Source organism: Siniperca chuatsi, linkage group LG3, assembly GCF_020085105.1.
Source record: "Siniperca chuatsi isolate FFG_IHB_CAS linkage group LG3, ASM2008510v1, whole genome shotgun sequence".
NCBI lineage: Eukaryota > Metazoa > Chordata > Actinopteri > Centrarchiformes > Sinipercidae > Siniperca > Siniperca chuatsi.
This window is the reverse complement of record NC_058044.1, coordinates 15,872,206-15,895,720: the sequence shown is the minus strand read 5'-3', so window position 1 is coordinate 15,895,720 and position 23,515 is coordinate 15,872,206. Positions and strand designations below refer to the sequence as shown.

The following is a 23,515-nucleotide window of genomic DNA, read 5'->3' as shown; positions in this document are numbered from 1 at the left end:
ATAAACCTTGCAGTCAACTTTCTGTGCTGCAGAAAAGGATGGTGGCTTTCCTACTGGCTGATATGTATTTTTGACATTTCACTTTGAATTATAAAATAGTCTGCTATAGTAATCATGAAATATTGTCAATGTGTGAGAAAAAATGCTAACTTGATTAATAAATTGTCAATATCAGTATTGGAAAAAGTAAAAAAAACAACCTTACCTGTATTATAATAAGCTATTAAAAACTCGCGCACAAGAAGATTATTATAAGTTGTATGGAAGTAATAAACCAAAAGCTGCAGATATGCTACTGGGTTATGAATTAGATTTTCTTTGCAGGGCCATGACATGTACAGAAGACACGCATATTCCCAAATTTCATGACAGAACATCAAGTTCTAACAGTCGGGAAACACAATGCTGGTCACAACATGAGGGCTGAAAGAAAAAGAAGAGAGGTTCAATCTGGTCAGGACTCAAAGGAAAAGGAAAACTGGGCTGGGACTGTCTCCGAGGAGCTGGGGGAGGAGAGACTGAGGAGGAACTACTCGGATATGATTGGCTACTTTACCTGGCACCAGAAAACCACAAGGCCCCGGGACTTCTACAGTGCGTCAGTTAGATTAGGTTAAAAATAGGTCATGTTTGGTTATTCAGTCATGTATTCATTGTTAATGTGATATGATAAGGTTTACAGGTTAAGGTCAACAGTCAGTGGCATTTTGCAGTATGATGAGTTACAGCCACAATCATGGTCACAAGCAAATTTGTGGATTTTTATTATTACATACATTTAAATAGCAACATTTTGTTGCTGTTCAGTGAAAACATCAGCATCTCCATATTTGATGATTTTTAGGTTTTCAGATAAACTAAATGCTTTTTTGTGGGTTCAGACAATTATCCTATTTCTTACGCTAACGCAACCCTGTAAAAACTCACTGAATTATCAAAAATGCAGTCACAACTGTTCAGACAAGGCTGTTTGTATTTTCCATGAAAAGTTTACATTTTGGAGACACATGGTTTTTATTGGACAGCGACAATAAATGGCAACTTGTGGTCTCCTTTAGGAGTCCTCATCAAGTGTGTGTATATGTTATGGCACTGCATAATGATGGCCTCAAAGTGTGTGTGTGTGTGCATGCTTTTGTTTTTGGACACCTAATAAAGTGCATTTAATCAACATATAAGTGTGTTTGTATATATGTACTGTATATCTACTGGCATGCGCATGTATCCCTGTGCTACAATACTGTATGCGTGCAACAGTGTATGTTTACCTGTGCAGGTGAACTTCTTGGATGGCGTGGTGAGCAGCAGCTTGTCGGTCATATCACCGGGCCCGGCACAGCGGGCAATGCCAGGCTCTTTGTAGCCGCTCTTCACCCAGTCTGACAGCCACTGCATGTGGCAGTCACAGTACAGCGGGTTGGCACCCAAAGCCCTGTCAGCCAGAAAGAGACAGGAGAGTGAGAACAATGTTCAGCCATAATAATAGGATACATAGAAAAAGCACTTTAACCTCAGAGTCATTGTTTCATTTCGGATCTGATATGCTGGAACACAGAGTCTAAACAAAAGAAAATGTTTCACTGTCTAAATACTTGCAGACTGAGTTATACATCACTGTCAAATTAAGCGTGAAACTGTGGTTTATTTCTGCCATAAATAACTGACACTGTGGCGCAGATGATTGAGAGCATCTGTCTCATGCTGGCAGCGGTGTTGGAGGTAGTATTACTCAAACTTAAAACACTTCCCATAAACTGTTACTTCTTGTCAAAAAGAGTATGTTACTGCTGTACTTGGAAGTTTTTGCTGATGTTCTATAACTCAATAAGCAAAGTCTAATGTGAGTTATTATTTTTTAAAGGTAACTAATGGAGCATTGCATCAATTCAGGTAGAGCACGGAAGCCGTGCCTGCATTAGCTTATTAGCATAAGACACTTTATTCATGCTCCACAATGACTCATTCATCAGCTACTTGGCTACTATCTGACTAGTAACCAATCATATTCATGCGGCTGTACAGCATTGCCTTCATAACCTGACATTTTTCACTATTACTCTGCTGATAGTTTCATGCCAACACCTTTTGCTGCTACAGCTCCCTCCACCACCCCAACCTCGGCCATATCTGCTAGGTTTTTGGTATTGTGATTTAACTAAATTATGCATATACGGTTATATATTATCTACATTCATGGAGGTGTTTATTTTGGGTGACTACTACTCCCTGCATAATTCATGTTTTTGCTCAGAATATTTGAGAACTCCCTCAAAAAACAGATCTGACAGAACTGTTATAGTGGTCAAAAAGGAAGTTAGGGCCATTTCCAGGCTTGTAGCTCTGATGAGGGTCGAGATAATATTAGACTAGCGGTCTGCAGTGGGATATAACTAGAAAAAGCAGCAGCCTGTCACAACCGCTATCCGTGGTGCTGATCCTAGTGAGCGCCCCGGGGCGGACACAGGCACTCCCTCACTGGCATTACCACCAGCAGGTAACGCAAGTTATGTGCATCATCCTTCACTTCCACCCATCACTTGTGTGCACCCAATATAATCTCTGTGCTCTCTCTACAGAGTGCTTAGTCTTGAGATACCACGCTAAAAGAAAACATCAGTAAACTGAAGAGAGAGCAAAGTTAATACTTTTTTAGTGTATGAAGTCAATTATTCAGTTCTTAGCTACCTCAGTTTATTATTTTCAACCAGAATCTCCTGTGTTATATGCTGCTTGTCTGACTAGGCCCCAAGTGTGGCTGTTTGATGCTGTAAAACCTGTTTTGCAGTAAAACAATTTAGCAGATTTCCCCCAAATCCATTATTTAGCAAAGAAAGTAACTACAAAACCAGTTTTGCTGTTGCAGCCACAAAGAGTGGGGGATTGCTCAGAGGAGGAAGGTAGTCTAGTATCCCACTATATATACCACCCTTTAATTTCTATAATAAATATTTGGATCTATTGCCAATATATAGAAAAAGGACAGGAATATTTTTCATACAGGTGTAAAGTCTTAACTACTCAAAATCTAAATCTAACAGAGGAGAGCAGGAGAGAGGAGGTAGCTGTAGATGGGTTTGTTGCTCAGTTACTTTTGGCAGCCCAATATGTTCATGGACAAGCCTCACCGAACAGACATTTTCCTTTCGGACAATGAGAAAAGGTTCTTTTGTCATGATAATGTGTTTTCCTTATTTTGCAATTCTATAAGGTAAAAAAGGTAAGACGCTTCAATCCTAGAGAAAACATGAACAGTGATGTGTGTGTGTTTTTATGTTACTCACAGATGGGAGAGCGATGACAGGTCTTTGAAGGCTCCCTCTGGTATCAGTGATATGTCGTTACCATGGAGAGACCTAAGAAAGGGCGAGAGAAAGAGGAATAAAGAGAAGAAGGGGCACAGAAATGTAGAAAAGAGTTTGGATGTTAAAAGTCTGCATCAGCCTAGACTGTCTGTGCAATGTTTGCGAGTTATCCACCACCTTACACGTGTCGTGACAGATACTCACAGCAAACGGAGAGACTTGAGTCCATCGAACGCCCTCACTGGTATGCACCGCAGCCGGTTGTAGCTCAGGATTCTTTACGCACAGAATAAACATGTTGGCATGGCGACAAATGCAGAAATGTTTTCAAGATATCTTAAAATGCAGCGTGGCATTTCAGAGCACAATCCTGTTTATGACTACATTCTACTGAGCAAAGCAGTTGAGCAAACACAGACACGCAATTTAACACACTTGTCGACATAAACACATCCATCCAGTCGGACACACACACACATATGTGATCACATACAAGCACAAATGCAAACATCTTGCACCCAAAGTGGGGATTTTTTTGCCCTGTTAATCAGACTTTTATGTGCATTTTGGTCCTTTAATTACAGTAACACATAACACATTGGTACACACTCTACATTTAAGACACATTTAGGCACAACTTATTGATGTATAGAAGATGTACTGTTTTCCACACTGTCCCAAACCAGTCCAACTTACACTCCTTGACTGTTGTGTTTCTTTTGATTCTGCATTATTTATTATTAATTGTAGTTGTTTTGCAGTGGTTTGTGCGAGGTCAGCATTTTCTTGTGTGGCTATGCGGTGACAATATTTTCCACTGCTTCAGGCTGCATACTCAGTTGCTTTGTGATTTCAAAAATGCTGCACTGAAAAAAAAAAATCTCATTCATAGGTTCCCATGAGACCTACTGCATGGTGGCCCACATGGGACAGTATTCATGTGTGACTATATGACAGCTCAACAAAAAATAAGTGCAAAAAAAAAGGAACTCATTATTCGATTTCTGCTTTCCTTTTGTCAAGGACATCTTTCTCCCTGAGCCTTTGTGAACTACACACACGCACACACATTCGCTAACACACACATTTACACACCCACACACATTGCAAAGGGACTGATGTAAAGCCAAACTCACAGGGTAAGCAGCTCGGACATGTTACTGAGGCTGTGGTTGGACAACGTGCTGATCTGGTTGTTACTCAAATCACTGAAAAGGAAACAATAACAGATACATAAAACACACACAGGCGGCACTGTCAACACATGCGTGAACAAATGCGCGCGACACACACACACACACACACACACACACACACACACACACACACACACACACACACACACACACACACACACACACACACACACACAGATTATATGCAGTACATACTTCTCTGTACTCTACTGTGCTCGGGTTGTCACGCCCACATCAGGGCCAAACAAGGTCACATCAAAAGTGATACAACACAGAGCTCTGCTAGAATACCAGTCAGTTAGTTTTGGTCTTTAAAAGCAGAGTGCAGGGAACACAGGCCAAGTCACGATCCTAATTAAAAGTGTGTTTGATTGTGCAAAACTCTGGCTTCGTGATTTGTGAATTAATATCTGAGTGTATGCGTATAATGTCATGAGGTCATGTGGGTGCATGGACTTACATGAGTGTTAAGTGTTTGTAATTGGAGAGCTCCACAGGAACCTGAATGAAGTGGTTACCATCCAGATACCTGAGAGACAAACAGACAGAGAGAGAGAGAGAGAGAGAGAGAGAGAGAGAGAGAGAGAGAGAGAGAGAGAGAGAGAGAGAGAGAGAGGAGGGTTGGAAACAAAAGAGAAGGTTAAAAAGATGGAGATGGAAGGAGGTTTGGGAAAGAGAGGGAGAGAAAATAAGAAGCTAGAAAATGAAGTTATTTAACCATGTGGGAAATTCCTCATCTCCAGCAGTGTGAGCAGTCATTACTGCTACAGCCATAATAAACACTGGAGTTTAATATCCCCACAGGCATCCTAATATAGTATAACCACCCTCTCTCTCATAAACACACACACGTACACACATGCACGACTGAGATCCTATCTCCTTCACTGTGTGACATTGTGCTATTAATCCAGCGTATTAATTAAGTCTTTGTTAATATTGGAAAAAGCATGTTCCCCACAGAAGAAATAGTAAAATGATGGAAAATAGCGCCATGCCTGCTGTCTGATGTTTAATTTAGGCTTTAATTTTCTGTTCATCTGGGATTTTGTGTTTTGTGGGATTGTGTGTGTGTGTTGAGACGAGTTTCAAGAATAAAATCCTCTGTGAGCCTTCAGTATGTGTACTTGTGTCTCTCTGAGCCTGTGCGCTAATGTGGGGGTTTTCACATGTTTTCTGACCAAGTAGAGCTTCATTAAGTTAAAAGATTGATTCAAAGTTTTCTGAAGCCGACAACATTGATGCTACAATGGCAGGATTCGTCTTGACACGCATCTTTCAGAGTTGCTGGAATTGTTACATTTGTTAAATTGGACGCAAATCTGTTAAATGAGACGAACAAGTGATAGAAGTTAAAAACTCTCCAGAAATCCTTCAACAAATGCTGCCAATGTGGATTGGATTTGAATCTATCTGGTACGGGAGTATCTACATGAATGCAAATAATTGTTCAAAAAAAAAACACGTACCTCCAAATTTGGTGATTTAAAATATTTCAAATTACTGTAGAATTAACTTTTTGTTTATGATACGAGCAAATCCTCATACTTCTTAAGATACATAAACCATTTACCATTGGATAATCTGAAAAATGCATTGTCACACAGCTGAAAAACGTTTTGGAGATACATGGTTTTCACAGGATAATGACAAAATGTCTTGTTCAGTAAGGCAGCCACGTAAAATCGTTAAACCAGTTGGATTGTACTAAACGATGTGTTGGTCTCTAACTCACAGTTCAGTGGTCTCTTTGGGCAGGCCTTTGGGCAGCGTGGTGAGGCCCTTGTTGCTGCAGCGCACCACAGTGTCCAGACAGGAACACTCTGCTGGACACCTCAGCACTGGAGAGCAGCTGTTCTCATCATTGCCTGTGAGAGATGGATAGATGGATGGAGTGGTGAGGTGGGGAGGAAGGATGACAGAAAAGTGGCAAAATGAAAAACAAAATTTGTCAGGGCTGCAGATGTTACAGAGCGTCACGTGTAAAGTGTAAATCTGCTCACCATCTTCACAGGCAAAGTCCTGGACAGCTACATCCTGGATGGGGATCTCCTTCAAGAAATAAGGACTCTGGCAGCGCGGGTTACCAGTGACGATGCGCTTCCTTCTCAGCCAATCACCGAGCCAAGCCAGGTGACAGTTGCAGTTGAAGGGATTGGCCAGAAGGTTTCTGGAGAACAAAGAGGGGAGTGGAAGTTATTTCTCTTTTTATACATTTGCATTTGTACAGTATGTGTGTGTCTGAGAGTTTGTATACTCACAGCGTGGACAGGGAGTGCAGTGTGTCGAAGGCTCCGGGGTTCATGGAGGTGATCTGGTTGTCGTAGAGCGAAAGGAGACGCACTGAGCTCAACCCCACAAAGCTGCTGTTACTTACACAGCTGATACGGTTACTCCTCAGCATACTGCACACACACACACACACACACACACACACACACACACACACACGCAAATTATTAAATGTACTGTATAATTTATGATAATATAAACCTGTGAATTATGCATGCTCACATGTTTTAAATGTTTGTGTGGACTTTGTCACAGTACGTGAGAGCATATTTGAATATTGCACACATACTTGATATGATAATGTAATTGCATATGCATTTAAGGAATTGTGTGTGTGTGTGTGTGTGTGTGTGTGTGTGTACCCACAGTGTGCGGAGGCCGCTGAGTCCCTTCAGCATGCGGTGGTGTATGTTCTCCAGTCTGTTGGAGGTCAGAATCAGCTCATTGACCCCTGAGGCTCCTTCAAATGTCCCCTCCTCTATGTCAGTGATACGGTTATTACTCAGGTTACTGCAAAGAGTGGGAAGCAGGAACAAGAACGGTAAGAAGGCAGAATGTAAAAAGTGAAAACAAAAGAGAAGATGTAGAGAGAACAAGAGAAGGACAGAGACAGCAAGAGGGAATTGAGCAAAGATAGAATGAGCAGTAGATGTGGGTAATGTTTCTAGAGAGAAATACACATTTTTTTCTCTGTGTGAACTGAGTATGACTTCTTGACCACATGTGACACTTTGTTCCCGTTATGTTTACAACATGTCTGACTCACATCTTCCTCAGCTGAGGCAACTTTTTGAAGATCCCTGTCGCCTCGAGCACAGTGAATTCATTGTTGTTCAGACGCCTAGGAACAGAGAAGAGAAGAGGTGGTCATTGACAAAGAAAGACAACAACAGAACAGACAGTGATAGAGGAGGAGGAGGAGGAGAACAAGGGCAAAGCGAGGTTTCCTCTATACCACACACAGATACACTTTGTAGTAGACAAATACAGTGCAACTCACAGTTCGGCTGTGTACTGTGGGATGTGATCTGGTATTTTGATGAGTTTCTGGTTGGAGCAGTCGACTGTGGTCCCCTCACAACGGCACTTCTCGGGACAGGCCAAGTCAGCGAAGCAGTCCCCTCCTAGCTTACTGCGGTAATCCTCAGTACCTGGTCACAAACACAAGCACAACGTCACAGAATGCCCTCATCATGCGAGAGATGAACCCCAGCGTTTACTGGTACCAGTTCCAACAAAAACACAGCGGATGGCCAAAGTGAAGAATTTTGAAATAGTGCAGAGGGGCTGTGCTGCTTTTGTTTGGAGTGGAAATTGTCAAAATGAACCAAACATGTTCGAAAAACATAGCTGATTATAATCGTATGCAACATTCCCCACGAGCATTACTTCAAAATGTTGCATGTGTATCACGGCCTAAAAGGAGCCAAGTTCACAAGACACACACAAACTGTCAAGACATCAAGTCATGTATACAGCCAGACACGCATCCACACAAGAACAAACATATTGGAGTTTTTCAGTCCTGTCAGACTACAAAGCAACTGTTAGTGTTAGAAACCACAGCACAAACAAAACAGCATCACAAATTAGATCATAGCAGAAAAATGCTTAGACACACCCAGGCAGTCATCTATCATACTATACAGACACAAAGGCTCTAACACACACACACACACACACACACACACACACACACACACACACACACACACACAGAGGTTGCAGGGGGGTGACAGGAGATTGCTGTCTCTTGCGTCTTGGCCATGCTGTGGGGTTTTGCAGGGCCGTTCCATGGTGCTTGACAGAACCATGTTCCACTATAGGAACCTGGCAGCCACATGGTTAGATCAAGCACAAAGGAACAACCTGCTGACTGACTGCTCCTCCGCTGGAACACAGGGGTGGGAAGGACAGAGGGAGAAGAGAGGAGGAGAGGATGAGGAGGAGAAGGAGAGGAGAGGAGAGGAGTAGGAAAGGGGTGAGAGGATGAGGTGGAGGAGGATGAGAAGAAAAGTAGGAGGGGAGAGGAGAGGAAAGGATAAGAAGGATATCAAATACTATAGTAGGGAGGAGTAAGAAGGGGGGTTGAGGAGGAGGAGAAGGAGGAGAGGCAAGGAGAGGAGAAGATAAGGAGGGGAGAGGAGTGGGAGAGGAGGGGAGAGGAAATGAGAGGACGAGAACGAGAGAGAGAGGTAGGAGAGGAGAGGATGAGGATGAGAGGATGAGGATGAGAGGATGAGCAGGAGTGGATGAGAAGGAGATGAGATGAGAGGAGTGAGGAAAGGAGAGGAGAGGATCAGAAGGAGATGAAATGAACAGGGGAGGAGTAGGAGGGGGTGAGGAGGAAGAGAAGGAGGAGAGAAGAGGGTAAGAAGAAGAGGAGAGGATTGAAGAAAAGGAGAGGAGGTAAGGTAAAGATAAGGACAAGAATAGGAGGAATCCAAGGAAGAAAAATGAAAAGATGAGGGCTGAAAAGCAGGAGACATATGGCTTGAGGAAATGTATCATGAATGAATGAAGAGATAAGTGGAGCAATAATGGGGAGGAGGAAAAGAAGAGGACAAGATCAGACAGGGCAGAGAAAGTACTGAAGAGAAAAAGCAGGGGAAGTAGGGAAGAGAAGGAGAGACTGGAACATCTAAAGACATCTAAACTCAAAGACATAACGGGAGACGAGAGCAGGAACAGAGCAGCAGTTAGAGGAGTGGGAGGAGAGTTACAGCAGCACTGAAGGCAAGAGAAGCCCTGACTTCTAGGAACACACATGTCTACCAACAAACATGGGCACACACACACACACTCTCACAAACATACACATGAACAGCATGAAGAGAAAAAATACATGAACCATTGTTTAATAAAATGTCAATCTTATGAATGTTCTGATTGTTGCTGTTTGTAAACAAACAAGAGGGGTCGGGCGGGGTCAAAGGTCACAGTGGTAGAGGTCAAAGGTCGGGGGCCGGCTCAGGGAACGAGAGGTGAGGGATTCGGAGTTGACGCAAGAATCGTGTGTGTTTGTGTGTGTGTTACTTACAGACCACATGGTGTACTCCTGAGTGTGTGAGAGAGGCAGTAGGAGAAAGAAGAAGGGATTTCACTCGTTTATTTGAACAGGAGGGAAAAAGCTGATGAAAAACTGAGAAGAAATGCTGCAATTTTTTCGTGTGCAGTCCCCCAGGCAGTGATTCATTTAAAGGGGTAATGGCTCGTGAATAGTGAGAATCGTGCTGGCATAACATGACATTTGGTGGGGGCTTCCATCCAACACACATCCTGGCCTCGTTTGCTTAAAGCACGACTGATTCAAACGTGATTTTGGGGGATCGCGAGATGACAAAAAGCACACATAGCCAGATAAAAGCGCAATGCCATTGAACAATAAAATTTAGCCAGTTTTAGTTCAAGTGAAAGTACATTATTTTGTTTTGTGTATTCTTTGACATCAATCACTTCAGCAGGTCCAGTCTTAGACTAAAACAAGAAATGGTTGGAGAGATAAAACTAGAATAAAAGCGCCCAGACACAACAGAAATATGAGATAGGATCCAAAATAATACACCGTGAAATAGGGTACATGATGCAAAATAAACTAGAGGATTTTAGATGTATTGATCTAAGGCGCGATACCAAGGTTGTACCACAGAATAAGACATGTTTATTCAACTTTTCAACCGCAAATGTTCTTAAATTATTCAGCTTTGCCCCATATGTGGTATCTGGGCTTTGAAACCTCTGTCCCCCTGGTGAGTTAATGACTGCAGTGAACATACACACATTCACATTCACACACACACACACACACACACACACACACACACACACACACAGATACACTCACTCTCGTCCAACACACACCATGCCTCCTCTGTGTGCTGCTGTGGTAATGATCGCCTTTAGCCCTGCTACTGATCTCATATGCATGTCTGATTTACATATTTCCCAGCGCCTCTCTGAGCATGGTAACTGTGTGACCTTTTGATGTTCTGCAGTGGGCGAAACAGACACAGATGCTTGCGGACACACGCTAATACATTAGCTATCATTAGATGTGCTAAGAAGTGATTAAATATAGTCTCTGTGATCACTGTACCGATATACCTTCATTTATACAGAGTCTCACATGCAGTGTCCAGCTGACAGCGGCCTGAGTTTATTAATCCAATTGTTTTTCCTCCTTCTATCATCAAGGTTACGGTTACCATTGAAACCCCAGTGCAAGGACAAGAGTGTGATTAACTGGTGCCTGGTTAGACGTGATGCATTGTGGTGTACGTTAGACCACAAGAAAATGTCTTGGCATTCAAAAGGTGTGAGTCAAGGCAACTCACTTCAAGTGTTAAGAGTGTGTCAGTGTGCAGCATCCGCTGTGATGGACCAAACTGTGTCTTACACACACACACACACACACAGACACACATGCTTGATGTACTATACCTGGGATGAAATACTGTTCTCTAGCTAATGGAGAGACAGACAGAGAGAGTGAAAGTGAAAAACAACAAAAGAACAAAAGGCTAGACTTGAAGAAAGTACCCACTGGCTATGTGTGTGTGTGTGTATGTGTGTGTGTGGGGCCAAATGAGATAGAGCGATGCCAGAAAATGCTGAAAATAGGGAGATGAGGTTAGTGAAGAGAGGCTGAGGGAAAATCCCAGCAGGAAGACACAGAATGACAATACAGGACAGTGAACAGTGTGTCAATTTGGGTATTATGTGTAGGAGTCTGTACATGTGTGAATGATCAGAAACAGAAAGAAACCATCTTGGGGGCAGATCAATGTGTTTACAATACAGCGTGTGTTTATACCTGAGCAGCGGAACTTCTTGCTCTTGATTTGTCCGATTCGTTTATTGGCCAGCCGTCGAGGGCTGGTGCAGCGGGCTCCGCTTGTCTCGATGGGATTGTCCTGCAGGTAGTCTGCCAGCCACTTCAGATGGCAGTCACAGATAAACGGGTTTTGGGCTAAGTGACTGATACACGCACACACACACATCACATACAGACATGGACACATGGAGCACACAAAAACACACAAGTAAGCTGTCAGAACAACATATAGTTTTGAACACGTTCTGTTTCTTCAGTGTGGCTATGAAAATACCGAAAATACTTGTTTGTGATTGGATGGCAGGTGTGTAGTAAAATCATGTGTCTGGACACCTCAAGCATTTATTTTGTTAACTGTTGTTATATCAAATAAGTTTGGACTCATTTACAATATATATAGAAAAAACCTTAACTGTGAATCTAAAGAAAAAGGGCACTCTCTTCTACTTTAATGACACTACAAACAATGAAATATGTTTATTGTCAATCTTTTCAACCTACTGGGATTATATTTTATTAATAAAAGTACATGGTCAACAAGAAAACCACTATTTATTTGATTTAAAACATATTTAACATTAATGATAAATACCAGAATCAAAAATCCAAAAGAACAATTCAAACACTTAAATAACATATGTATGTACAGTATGGCTATGTACACTGGAATTGATCTTCAGTAAAGTTAAAAAAAAATGAAAAAAGGTCACCTCAAGTTTTAATCAGTAGATTAAATGCAGTTCGGTATATTAAGCTGCAGGTAACCATAGCAAGAAGACTTACACTTTACATACCACGCAACGCAAAGGTGAACCTAACCTAACCTAAGCATCCATTAAGCTGACTATAAACAAAAAAAAGATCCGTTATTCATTAAAAATATAGATGACAATTCAAGCACAGCCTCCCGTACTGTCCTGTAGAAAGTGTTCATATTATTATTATTATTAACAGCGTTAGGTAAGTTACTTGAAAACTATAATTAATATACCATGCTTGTTCTACCAGCTCCGTCAAAGGTGCATTTGAACAAATCCAAATCCGGCTAACAAGCCGCCCGTCAAATGCCAAAGTAACAGAGCGTTACTTGGATGAGTAACTCTAATGTAAATTCAAATTGTAATACCTCACGGCAAAAATACACTAACTGTGGCACAAGGCGACACAAAGTTCGCTCCTACTCATTTTCTGTGGGACACAAGCAAGGCATTGTGGGCTTCCAGGCCATGTGGGACTGACCAGCAAAGTAAAAATAATAATTTTACGCAAATTACGATGGAAACTCTGTAGTGACTTGGTGAAAAACTGACAAAGAAAAAGTGACGTAGGGGTGGGACAGAAAGTTTAGTCTTTACTTGCTGTTGATAAATGTCTGTGGAGGACATTATTATTGTTATTGAGTTCAAGGTCCCTCTTTTGTATGTCCCTTGCCTCCAATATCTCCAACACATACAAACAAAAATGAAGTGCTTCTTGGCACTAAGTCAAATCTTTTGTTGAAAAATGTTGTAGATGGAAAATGATGGAAAACGTTTGCAAACCAGCGAGCTACTTGCTAGCTTGCAAGCGTTGACACGCCAACAGCAACGATCAAGAAGTGGCGAAGGCGATGACATGCTTTTTGTTCGCTTCCAGTAGGTCTTCACTGCTACTCGTTACTGAAGAAGTAATCACTGTAACATGTTACTAAGTAATGTGTTACTGCCCAGCACTGATTGTAAATATGATAATACACTCTGAGGTGGGCTGATATATATAGTAACAGCCTTGGTGGATACGTCAATCATGTTGTGGCGTTCTATACTGCCATCATCCATTATTCTTCTCAATCGAAACAACTGATCAAGCTTAACCAGTCACACACTGTGGGTGCTGTATGTCAAACCCATGTTCATACAACTTTGTATTTGCAGGACTGTAACCTATTTGTCTGACGGAACTCTTATGATCTTATAACATAAATTGACAGTGTTCATCAGTCTACGATCAAACTTTATGTTTCATGAAGCAGGGTCCTTAAAGGGTAAAATGTAATTTATTGAAGGAAAATTCAACCCTTGAATACTTGAACACTGTTATACATTACAGGAGATAGTTTGTGTGTTATTTTCAATGTGTTATAATTTACCCTCCTTTTGTATCCACTAAATAGCAAAGAGAGACAGAGCAAAAAGTAGATGATGAAAGATGAAAGTCTATTGAGGCTCTTGAAAGTAGTGAAATTAGTGTACAGTATGTACCTCTTCTATGATAGATCACTGTGTGTAATTTGAAACATCAGTGCAAAATGGTGTATTTAAAAATAAATAGTTATTATAATTCTTAAAGCTGACAACAAAACCTGCTGTTTACTGCTGATTTTAAGATTGCTGAAAAATGTTTTTTAACAAGTGGGAACAACAAACATCAAATGGGCCCAAAAATCCAAAATGCATTAATATGTTTTTCTTTGGACTGAAGTTTTTTCTACAGTCTAATCTGAAAATGTAATTGAGTTTTGTTTATGTCCTGCAGTTGTTCAGTTATGGTGATTGCCAGCTACTGCTCAAAGTTTCACACCTTCTTATTCATTGTGTGTACAGTGATCTATGTGTGTGTGTGTGTGTGTGTGTGTGTGTGTACGCACAGTGTTTGTATGGCTCTTAGCGACGAGAAGGTCCCCTTGGCGATGGTCTGGAGCTTGTTGTCATATAGTGAGAGCAGATTGAGGTTGTGGAGGTCCTGAAATGCGTCCACACGCAGACACGCTATCTTATTAGCATTCAGTAACCTGAAAGAAAGAAGCGACAGAATAAAGGAGAGAGAGAGAGAGAGAGAGAGAGAGAGAGAGAGAGAGAGATGTGGGATGAAGGCTTATCCTTTTGTCATTCTTTGATGAGTGTTTCAAATGTTACAGGTCAGTGATGATGGCTTTAAATCATGATGTCTCCACTCTGATGACAATGTTTTAGGTAAGCACTTTTCAGCAAAATATCAATGAGATGTGGATGTGAGCTCTTAGCTGAAACTACAACTGTGTGTGTGTGTGTGTGTGTGTGTGTGTGTGTGTGTGTGTCTACTCACAATAGCTGCAGAGAAAACAGTCCCTCCAATAGTCCTTTGGAAATCTCTGTGATCTTGTTCCCATAAAGTACCCTGTGAAACACAAACACTACATTAATACATTATGAATTAGACCACACATATTATCTAGTAATACTATTAATATGAACACTCATCACACTCAACACTCACGTAAAGAGAGCCAAAATGCTCACTACCTTCTGTTCCACTAGCATCTGTTTCTGATGGGAAAATCTGAGTACCGTTTATGAAACATAAAATTAATATTTTGTTAGTGTTCAGATAATGCAGCTCCCATTATTATTTGCCAGTGTGCCAGTGAATGCATGTCAAATTGTAACAGAACTTAATTACAAGCAGCCGGGAGATTGTTGTAATTTTGAGTCACAGGTACAGTATGGGGAATGTCTGACAGCAACAATATATACAATAAGCCTCCATCACCAGTAGTTACACCTAATTAAAATCCAGTATTAACACTAATAAAAATTATTGCTCTGGTTTCACCAAATATGTATATACTCCAAATTTGTAACACAATAATAATAACAAAGGCTATTTATCTGGTGTGACTACAAGCCTAATTATGGGTGTAACCATCTTTAAAGAAGGCTTTAATGCTCTCAAGTTAGAGTAACAGGAGGTTTTACAGTTCTTTTAATTCTGCCGACCTTTCGTGAATGCAGCATAAAACTAACGGGGTGGGACTTTGGCTCTTTACCGAAGAGAACACAGAAACATCCAGAGAAAATCATTAGACCCGAAATGAAAGACCATAATCAAAAATGATACATCCCTCTTTTCTTTTATTGCTTCCAAGTTAAAACACCAATAAAATGCCACCAGTAAAAACACTGACTGTGACTTCGTGCCAACATCTGGCTGTATGTCAACACTAAGGATGTAAATTATAACTAGTTATGAACACTTTTCATCTAAATGTCACAATAAAAAAAAACATCCTCCACAAATCTGGCTGTGGCTACAGTGTGAGTAATGTATGCTGTTATCAGAGAAAAGCTTTTTATAAATACATCAGATTACATACACAAACAGGTCAAGACTGAGACTGCCACTGCCTTGCCCAACAAATACCTTAGACGCATGCACACACACACACACACACACACACACACACACACACACACACACACACACACACACACACACACACACACACACACACACACACAGCTATCAGTCATCTTTACGCTCCACGCTGAGTTGAGCTGTGTATGTAGGCAGTCTAAAGACATATGTTTTAGATTGGCTTTTATTTCATTGTGCTGAGAGACCTGAGGTTGGGAAACACACGATACTGGGAGTGGATGCTTCATTTATGTCTCACACACACATTAGCACGTACTGTTTTGCGCACCCACACACACACACACACGTAAAGACATACAGACACACGCACAGACAGCATTGATGGCTCATTTACATCCTCTCTAACCAAACCCTGACACACAATGAACACACAGTGCAGCTTAATGTGAAAGCCATGCTGTATGTGGTGTGTCAGCATGAATGTGTGTGTCCCATTCTCTCTGTGGTGAATGTGTAATGAGGTGGCAGAAGCCTCCATTCAGCAATTCAGCATTTATGAATTATTGACTTTGGAGAGACGAGACCTTAATATAACTCCTTCATGGAATAACTCTACGTCCCTTACTCCCTCTCCTGCTCCTCTCTCTGTCTTCCATCCCAAGCTTCACACGCAAAGCAGATGGTCCGACCTGATATTCAGGCCGAAGAGGAAGCCAACAGCACAACTGTTCTTGTCAAAAGTGCATTTAAAATGTCTTATGAAAATGGTATTCTTGCTTTGTATTGGACTACTTTGATTTTTGACACGGGCACATTTTTTAAATTATACTGCAAATGCGAGGTTAAAAGTTAAAAGATAATTCTAGTTTTCTTAATTTGTAAATTTGGCTGTTAGATTTGGCCATTATTTCTAACCATAATAATGATTAGTCCAACAGGGCAAGAAACATGAGTAGTCAGATGATCAGACAGGTTTTAAACAAACCCTCAGGTTAGCCAAACTTATGAAACAGAGAAGAAGTTATTATTATTAAAACTCACTCTTGTTGCTACAACAACAGTATCTTTTTACTTACTGTTTCTTGCCTTTCTTTTAAAAATGTTTTTAATTAAACTGTTGAGACTGGCAGTCATTTTGGGTAATTTTTTCCAAACTCATTAAAAAGCAGGACAGAGCTGCTTACGTTAATGTTAGCCTAAACTCTGTTCTAATGGTTTTAGCATCCGGGACTGAAGTTACGGCCTCCCACACAGTGGATCTGTCAGTCCTGAACATAACCTTCCTGTAACCCCACATAATAACGTAGTTAGCTCATAATATGCTCACTCTTGGCCTTGGAGGTAGGCTAAGGCTAGGTTACAACTATAGGTAAATAGTTAGCAAGGCATGCAATGCCTACAGTAGCTAAGCTATAGGTGGATTTTTTTTGTTATTGTCGTTTGGTGGACATTTTTAGCGAACAGTTATTACTCAAACATTCCACTGTAAACATCCATCACAATATACAGACCAACTTCCTGGTTAATTTGCACCTAGCATACTTGACGTAGCTTTCCTGTGCAATGAGGGATTATTGCAGATGTGCTCACTTTCTGTTTTTCGTCCAAATAAGGTGGTTTTGAAAAAAATAGCTAAACTGTTGGCTTGTGTAAAACCCCTCTGATTGCCTGCCTGCTTGTGTTTCTTGCCATTCTTGCTCACTGTGTTGCAGCGATGTTATGGTGCTCCCAGATCTCACATTAAGAAGAACATTAAGAAGTTAGATATTTCTCATAATATTTCAAAGGGCTACATTGCAGTGTTTTGTGTAAACTGCAATCTAAATACAAACATATCACACAGTACTCACAGAGAGTTGAGGGAGCGCAGACCTTGAAAGGCGTCCGAGGCTAACTCGGATATCTGGTTGTTACTCAAGTCTCTGAGAAGAACAGAGCCAAAGAAAAAGCGAACAAGAGACAGAGAGGCAAAAAACCAGAGACAAAGTCAGTGAGGGAGAGAGAAACATGAAAAGTGAAACACAGAGGTCAACACAAGCCACAAACAGGACAGAAACAGAAGTTTTTTTTTGCATGGGTGAGAGGGTGCATAGTACATGTATCTCCTCATCTACTCACATCCTGCGCAGCTTCTTATAAGGAGAAAAGGCCCCAGCTGGGATCACCTTGATGGCATTCTGCTCCAGTCGTCTGGAACCAAACATACACACAGACCATTGAGGAGCGACATTAACATTCCCCTATCACAGGGCTATATCTGCTGTATCGTTGACTGCTGCTCATTCCCGGGGGCTCTGGCTAAGGGGAACATTTCCAGATAAGGCGCTTTGATGACCGTTGCCAAAGTCTGTCACATTTCTCTGATCTTTTGCCCTCTTTAACATGTGTACAGTCAGACATACACACAAATACACAAGCACACACACCCTTAACTATCTAGGCAGTGTTCCATTAAGTGCCAGTCTGACTCTGCGTCAGTCAGGCCCAAACAAATTAAGCCGGGCCAGGAGAGACAAAGACAGTGGGAGGGGGCAAACAAAAGAGAAAACAGACCCAAACAACCATTCTCTAAACATTTCAAATGTTCAGTCACCGTGACAAGAAAGGCGGTGGAACATGATTTGCAAACCAACCATTCGATTGTGAAACATTTCCCTAAATGAATTTGTATTTCATTTGCTATCGTAGAAAAGGTTTCAGTCGTAGTCATCTGGACACTGTTTTCAGAATCAAGACGTTTGGCTCCCATCCGGAAGTCATTCTCAATTGTGAATGACTTCCGGATGGGAGCCAAACGCCTTGATTCTGAAAACAGTGTCCAGATGACTACGACTGAAACCTTTTCTACGATAGAACACTCCTGGACGAATTTGAAAAATGATGCATTTCATTTGCTGTTCTCTTCTGTTCAGCTCCACTCGTCTCCTTTCTTCATTACTAACATGTTCGACTGATCACACCCGAGCATTGTATTGTATTATATTCTGTTTTAATTTCATTTAGGGCAAGTCCAAGTCAAGTCTCAAGTCAACCGACACCAGTCCAAGTTAAGTCTAAAATCAATAGATATAAATGCAATTCAAGTGTGAAGTCTTGACAAATCAGGTCTCAATTCTCCAATCAATTGAGAAAAGTTCAGGTCAAGTCTCACATCAAATGAGACAAGTCTAAGTCAAGACTCAATGTCTTGTCAAAGCAGGTCTCAAGTTAAGTCTCAAATCAATCGAGACAAGTCCAAGTCAAGTCAGCGGGTTGTCCTCTAGTCGCAGGGTTGGTGGTTCAAAGCAAAGGTCTCTGAATGCTTAACATTAAAATGGTATAGCATTTGAAAATATTTCATTCAAAGATTTGTTAAACATTTGCCACAAATTCTGTTCAATGGTTAGACCTAGTAATTCAATTTTCAAGATTTGCCTAGTGCTGTTATTTATTTTTTTTCCAGGGTTTTTCCAGGCCAGAACTTGAGACTTGAATGTTTTTGCTCTCAAGTCAAGTCTTTCGAGTCAAGTCTCAGAGCAGTCTAGTCCAAGTCACGTCTGAAGTCTTAATTTTTGTGACTCAAGCCAAGTCTCAAGTCTCATCTTATCACTTTAAATCTACTGGCTCTAATCTTTCCTCTTTTCTTGATACTGCCCTTTAGATAGAGATATGATTTGTCTTGTCCTTCAGATTAATCTTTCAATTCTTTCTCCCTCATCCCTTCATTATTTTGTTAAGCAGGGAAGAGCTGCATGACCAGGCTTTCTCATTTCACAGATGTGTGGTTTTATTCCACAGCACAGAGAGAAAGAGAAGAAGTGAAACAGAAAGGTAGAAAGAGACAAAGAAGGAAAATGGAGAAAAGCACAGTGAAAGAGCAAGAGAAATATCACTGCACTGAGCGTGGATGCAGGAGTTTGTGTGCATGTATATGCATGCAGCGTAAAGCAGATGTGTGTGTGTGTGTGTGTGTGTGCGTGTGTACTTATATATGTGTGCCTTACATTTCAGTAATGGTTTCAGGCAGGTTGGTGGGTATTTCTGTCAGTCCCTTCCCTCTGCAGTCCACGATGTTGTTACTGCAGGTGCAGGACTCTGGGCACTGTAACACACTGCAGGAGGAAGATGATGACGACTGGTGACCTACACAGAGACAGAGGGCCGGTATTATCCATGGATAATAGTTATGCTTGGTATAAATTCCAATGGTGAAGGATACTGAAGCTGACAGAATTCTGTGAAAAAAATCAAAGTGTGAAATAGCAGCCAGGCAACAAAGTATGCAGGTGAGAGAGAGATACTGTCCCTAAATGTGATAGTGACCTTGTCTATCTACAGTATTATTTAAAATCTTGTGCTCTTCCATATTAAGTGCTGTGCAGAATATCTGATCGGTACATATTTCAGTAAGTGCAGTGCGTGGGGTTAAAGCCAAGCCATGCAATGGAAGATGAATACTTGCCTTCGTCCCCATCTTGAAAAGCATGAGCAAAAGACAGCAAGAAAAAGCAAACGAGACAAATGGACACATGGTTTTGCCACTGTAAAACAGCAAGCGGATGTAAGTCACGAAATAGGGGCAAATATGTCAACTCAACCTACCTGTGCAGACAAACTCCTTCTTCTGCACCTCAGCCACATTGTGCCCCCTCAAGTGAGGCGGGGCCATGCATTGCGTGTAAAGACCCAGACGGGGGCGCTGTCGCAGCCACTCTGACAGCCAGGCCACGTTGCAGTCACACTGCAGGTTGTTGGAGTGCAGGCGACTGCGGGAGAGAGGAGGTGGGAGGAGGGAGAAGAGGGGATGGAGAGTATGTGGCCATAACAGGAAAGGGGGGGCAGACAAGTGACAAGAACAGGTGGGTGGGAGGAAGAGGAGAAATAATAGATTTGAGGACGGGGAAGACAGGAGCAGGGTGGGTGGAGGAGGGAGAGGTGCAAGTACAGATCGATCGATCAATTGTAACAACTGGCACGAATGAGAGGAATCCTTCCCCTCGGGGCGGTAATGTGTACCAAATACTTGGTGGTGCCACTTACAAGGTCCTGAGCTTCGGCATGTGGTTGAAACTGGCCACAGAGAGTCGGCTGATGTTGTTGTTGTTGAGGGTGCTGAGGAGAGAAAAGAGCAGCCACAGGTTATTGTACACAGGCACAGAGAAGTGCTTAGTCAGCAAAGTAGGGGATGGAAGTTAGACTGGGTGTCATGTAAACAGTGTAATTTCTAATTCTGTTTAGTGGTAAATGGTAAAACTAAACTGTCTTTTACGTAAGTTGATAACTACTAAGATTTGTCTGTCACTCACCCCTACAGAATCTACTTGCTAACTAGCTCTCTTATCTGCTATCTCATTTGATTAAAACCATCTTAGCCTTCTTTGTTTCTTCAAACACAGTTTGCAGTGAGTCACAGCAAATATTTCACATCTTGGCAGAAATGACACTGAAAACAGGCACAACTGTGTTTTTTTAGTAAGCTAACAAAATGAGCATTTCAGCAAAAATTCTTGACTGTAATTTATGAAATAATAATATAAAAAACCTGTAAAGTATGTTAAAATAGCATAGATTAGACTCACAAACATGTACATTCAATGACATTTCTCAAGGAAAATCACAAATTTGTGAACGTGACTCAGTTCAGTATTCACACTACTCCTTGTGCATCTACTTACATACACAGAAAATTATCTGTAAATTTGATATTGTGTTTTTTTTTTACTTTATTGTGTTGATCAACTAAATTAATTATAAGATGATAATGATGCTCCGTGAGCAAGTGTCATTCCTGAATATATATGTAACAGTCCTTTTTCAGGAGCTGCACAGGCAATGCAGTCTTTTAAAGGTCAACAAGGATATTAGCTGTTCCTCCTCCCACTACTGTTAGTGTTCATCATTCACCAATGCTCTGCCATTGTTAGCAGGGTGACTGAATAAACAAGTACTCACAGCACTTCCAGGTCACGTAACGCTCGGAAAGCGCCATCTTCAATACAGCTGATGTGGTTGTAGTCCAACTGGCTGCACACACACACACACACAGAAAAGAAAGAAAGAAAAAAGGAAGCTGTTGTAAGATGTAAAGGTGTCTTACAGTATATCTTCAGGTGAAATTCAAGCCAGACAGACAGCTACAGAAGAAAATGCATCAATTCCCCCCGGCCAACTCATCAACAACCTCTCTCTGTCTCCCTCGCACTCAATCACTTTCTCTTTTGCTTTAGATCTGTCTCCCGAACTCATTGTTCTTGGTAGATGTATTTCTCAATGTATTTATCTCTGTACCCATTCCCGTTTCCTGCTCTCTTCTATCTGACATCTAATTTGTATGCGCTGCTCTGCTTTTTACCTCTCCCCCTTTTTCTCAGAATCGCTTTGCTGAAACAATTTAATTAAGACATAAGGACAGTAAATCATGTGCTGTCACCCGCATGCTAATGCACACACACACACACACACACACACACACACACTGTCCTTTTACAATAATTGCAAGGCATTTCAAAAAAATTATCTAATGTGGGGAAAATAACCCAGGATGCGGCAAAATCATTGAAATATTTCTAGAATTACTGCTGGGCAATTAGTTTACCTGTGAAATAAATGGCCAACAATTATCTTCAATCATCATAACTATGACTCAGGCAAAACAAAGAGAGAAAAAACAACAGAAATGCCAGTGACATCCATAGTACACACACAAACACGCACACACACTCTCTCTCTCACACACACACACACACACACACACACACACACACACACACACAGAGCTTCTAACGAGCAGCGGTGCCGGTCAATACGGCAAGCAGGAGGCACATGACATTTAACACAATGAAATATTGATGCACAGGCACATGGGGGTTGTGCACATTTGCAAACACACTGAAAAGCAAGTGACAGATGTGCACGCATATACACACAAATGCATGCGTACACGCCACACTCACATACACAGAAAGTATTGCCAAGTGCCACTTACAGGTTCTTGATCTCCACAGCTCCCCTGAAGGCTTTCCTTGGAACCCCCTGAATCTGGTTCTCACTGAGATCACTGTATAGAGAGAGAGAGAGAGAGAGAGAGAGAGAGATGTAGAGAAGAAGAGAGAAAGAGAAATAAGGTGGCAGAGAGTTAAGCCAAGCTGTCACAGAGCCACTTGCTTTGCAGCACAAGTACTTGATGTAATCACCAAAATGCAGCAGGGGAACTTCAGAACCAGACAGATCATCTGCAAAATTGAGTTCCGTGCACACAGAGCACTCCTTTGCCAAATATAATCGGCTGTCTCTATTCATCTCTCAGTGACACAAAAAAAAGCTTCCTCTGACAAGCATCCACAAATCCAGAGAGCCAGACACAATTCAATTGTCTGCTTTGAACATCCATCCAACTCAGGTATAAGAGGCTATAAATGCTTAAACAACCTGTAGGGGGCACTAGTGACCTCCGCTTCCCTCAGAGCTTTCTGTTCCTCCTCTCATCTCTCCCACTCATCTCTCCCTCGCTCCCGCCACCCCCTCCTTCTTCCTCTGCTTTTAAGGAGAGAGTGATGGATGTGTGTGTGTGAGTATGAGCACTGGGGTTTACAGAGATTTAATTTCCAGCCACTTTAACTAAGCTGCAGCTTAGAATACAGCAAAAAAACAAACAAAAAAAAAACATCAAAAAGACAAACACGTTCAATTTACTGCAGTCAGTGACACACACATGCAGACACGTGTCTTGTTACTCTTCACTCACACGAGGACATAAATACACTCATGAACACATGAACAGGTGTCTCACATGAACTAAA

The 23,515-nt window shown here is 41.5% G+C and overlaps 1 protein-coding gene across 16 annotated transcripts in view; it reads right to left on the bottom strand.

Annotated features, from left to right (window-relative positions):
• The window catches only part of slit2 (slit homolog 2 (Drosophila)), a 90,186-nt gene that overhangs the window by 11,660 nt on the left and 55,011 nt on the right, over positions 1-23,515 (bottom strand). For 4 of the 16 annotated variants that reach the window (XM_044191112.1, XM_044191096.1, XM_044191097.1 and 1 more), the window contains 25 exons: positions 22,702-22,773; positions 21,669-21,740; positions 20,757-20,828; positions 20,319-20,482; positions 20,179-20,190; positions 19,721-19,859; positions 17,856-17,927; positions 17,588-17,659; positions 14,688-14,759; positions 14,251-14,394; positions 11,604-11,767; positions 11,231-11,254; positions 9,831-9,848; positions 7,791-7,941; positions 7,557-7,631; positions 7,157-7,300; positions 6,760-6,903; positions 6,502-6,668; positions 6,234-6,366; positions 4,959-5,027; positions 4,439-4,510; positions 3,507-3,578; positions 3,282-3,353; positions 1,269-1,432; positions 557-589 (listed from right to left, as the gene is read on the bottom strand). In XM_044191112.1, coding sequence (XP_044047047.1) covers positions 557-589; positions 1,269-1,432; positions 3,282-3,353; positions 3,507-3,578; positions 4,439-4,510; positions 4,959-5,027; positions 6,234-6,366; positions 6,502-6,668; positions 6,760-6,903; positions 7,157-7,300; positions 7,557-7,631; positions 7,791-7,941; positions 9,831-9,848; positions 11,231-11,254; positions 11,604-11,767; positions 14,251-14,394; positions 14,688-14,759; positions 17,588-17,659; positions 17,856-17,927; positions 19,721-19,859; positions 20,179-20,190; positions 20,319-20,482; positions 20,757-20,828; positions 21,669-21,740; positions 22,702-22,773 — 2,393 coding nt within the window. The remainder of the gene's footprint in view (positions 1-556; positions 590-1,268; positions 1,433-3,281; positions 3,354-3,506; positions 3,579-4,438; positions 4,511-4,958; positions 5,028-6,233; positions 6,367-6,501; positions 6,669-6,759; positions 6,904-7,156; positions 7,301-7,556; positions 7,632-7,790; positions 7,942-9,830; positions 9,849-11,230; positions 11,255-11,603; positions 11,768-14,250; positions 14,395-14,687; positions 14,760-17,587; positions 17,660-17,855; positions 17,928-19,720; positions 19,860-20,178; positions 20,191-20,318; positions 20,483-20,756; positions 20,829-21,668; positions 21,741-22,701; positions 22,774-23,515) is intronic. The other 12 variants (XM_044191102.1, XM_044191106.1, XM_044191104.1 and 9 more) reach the window with 10 other exon arrangements.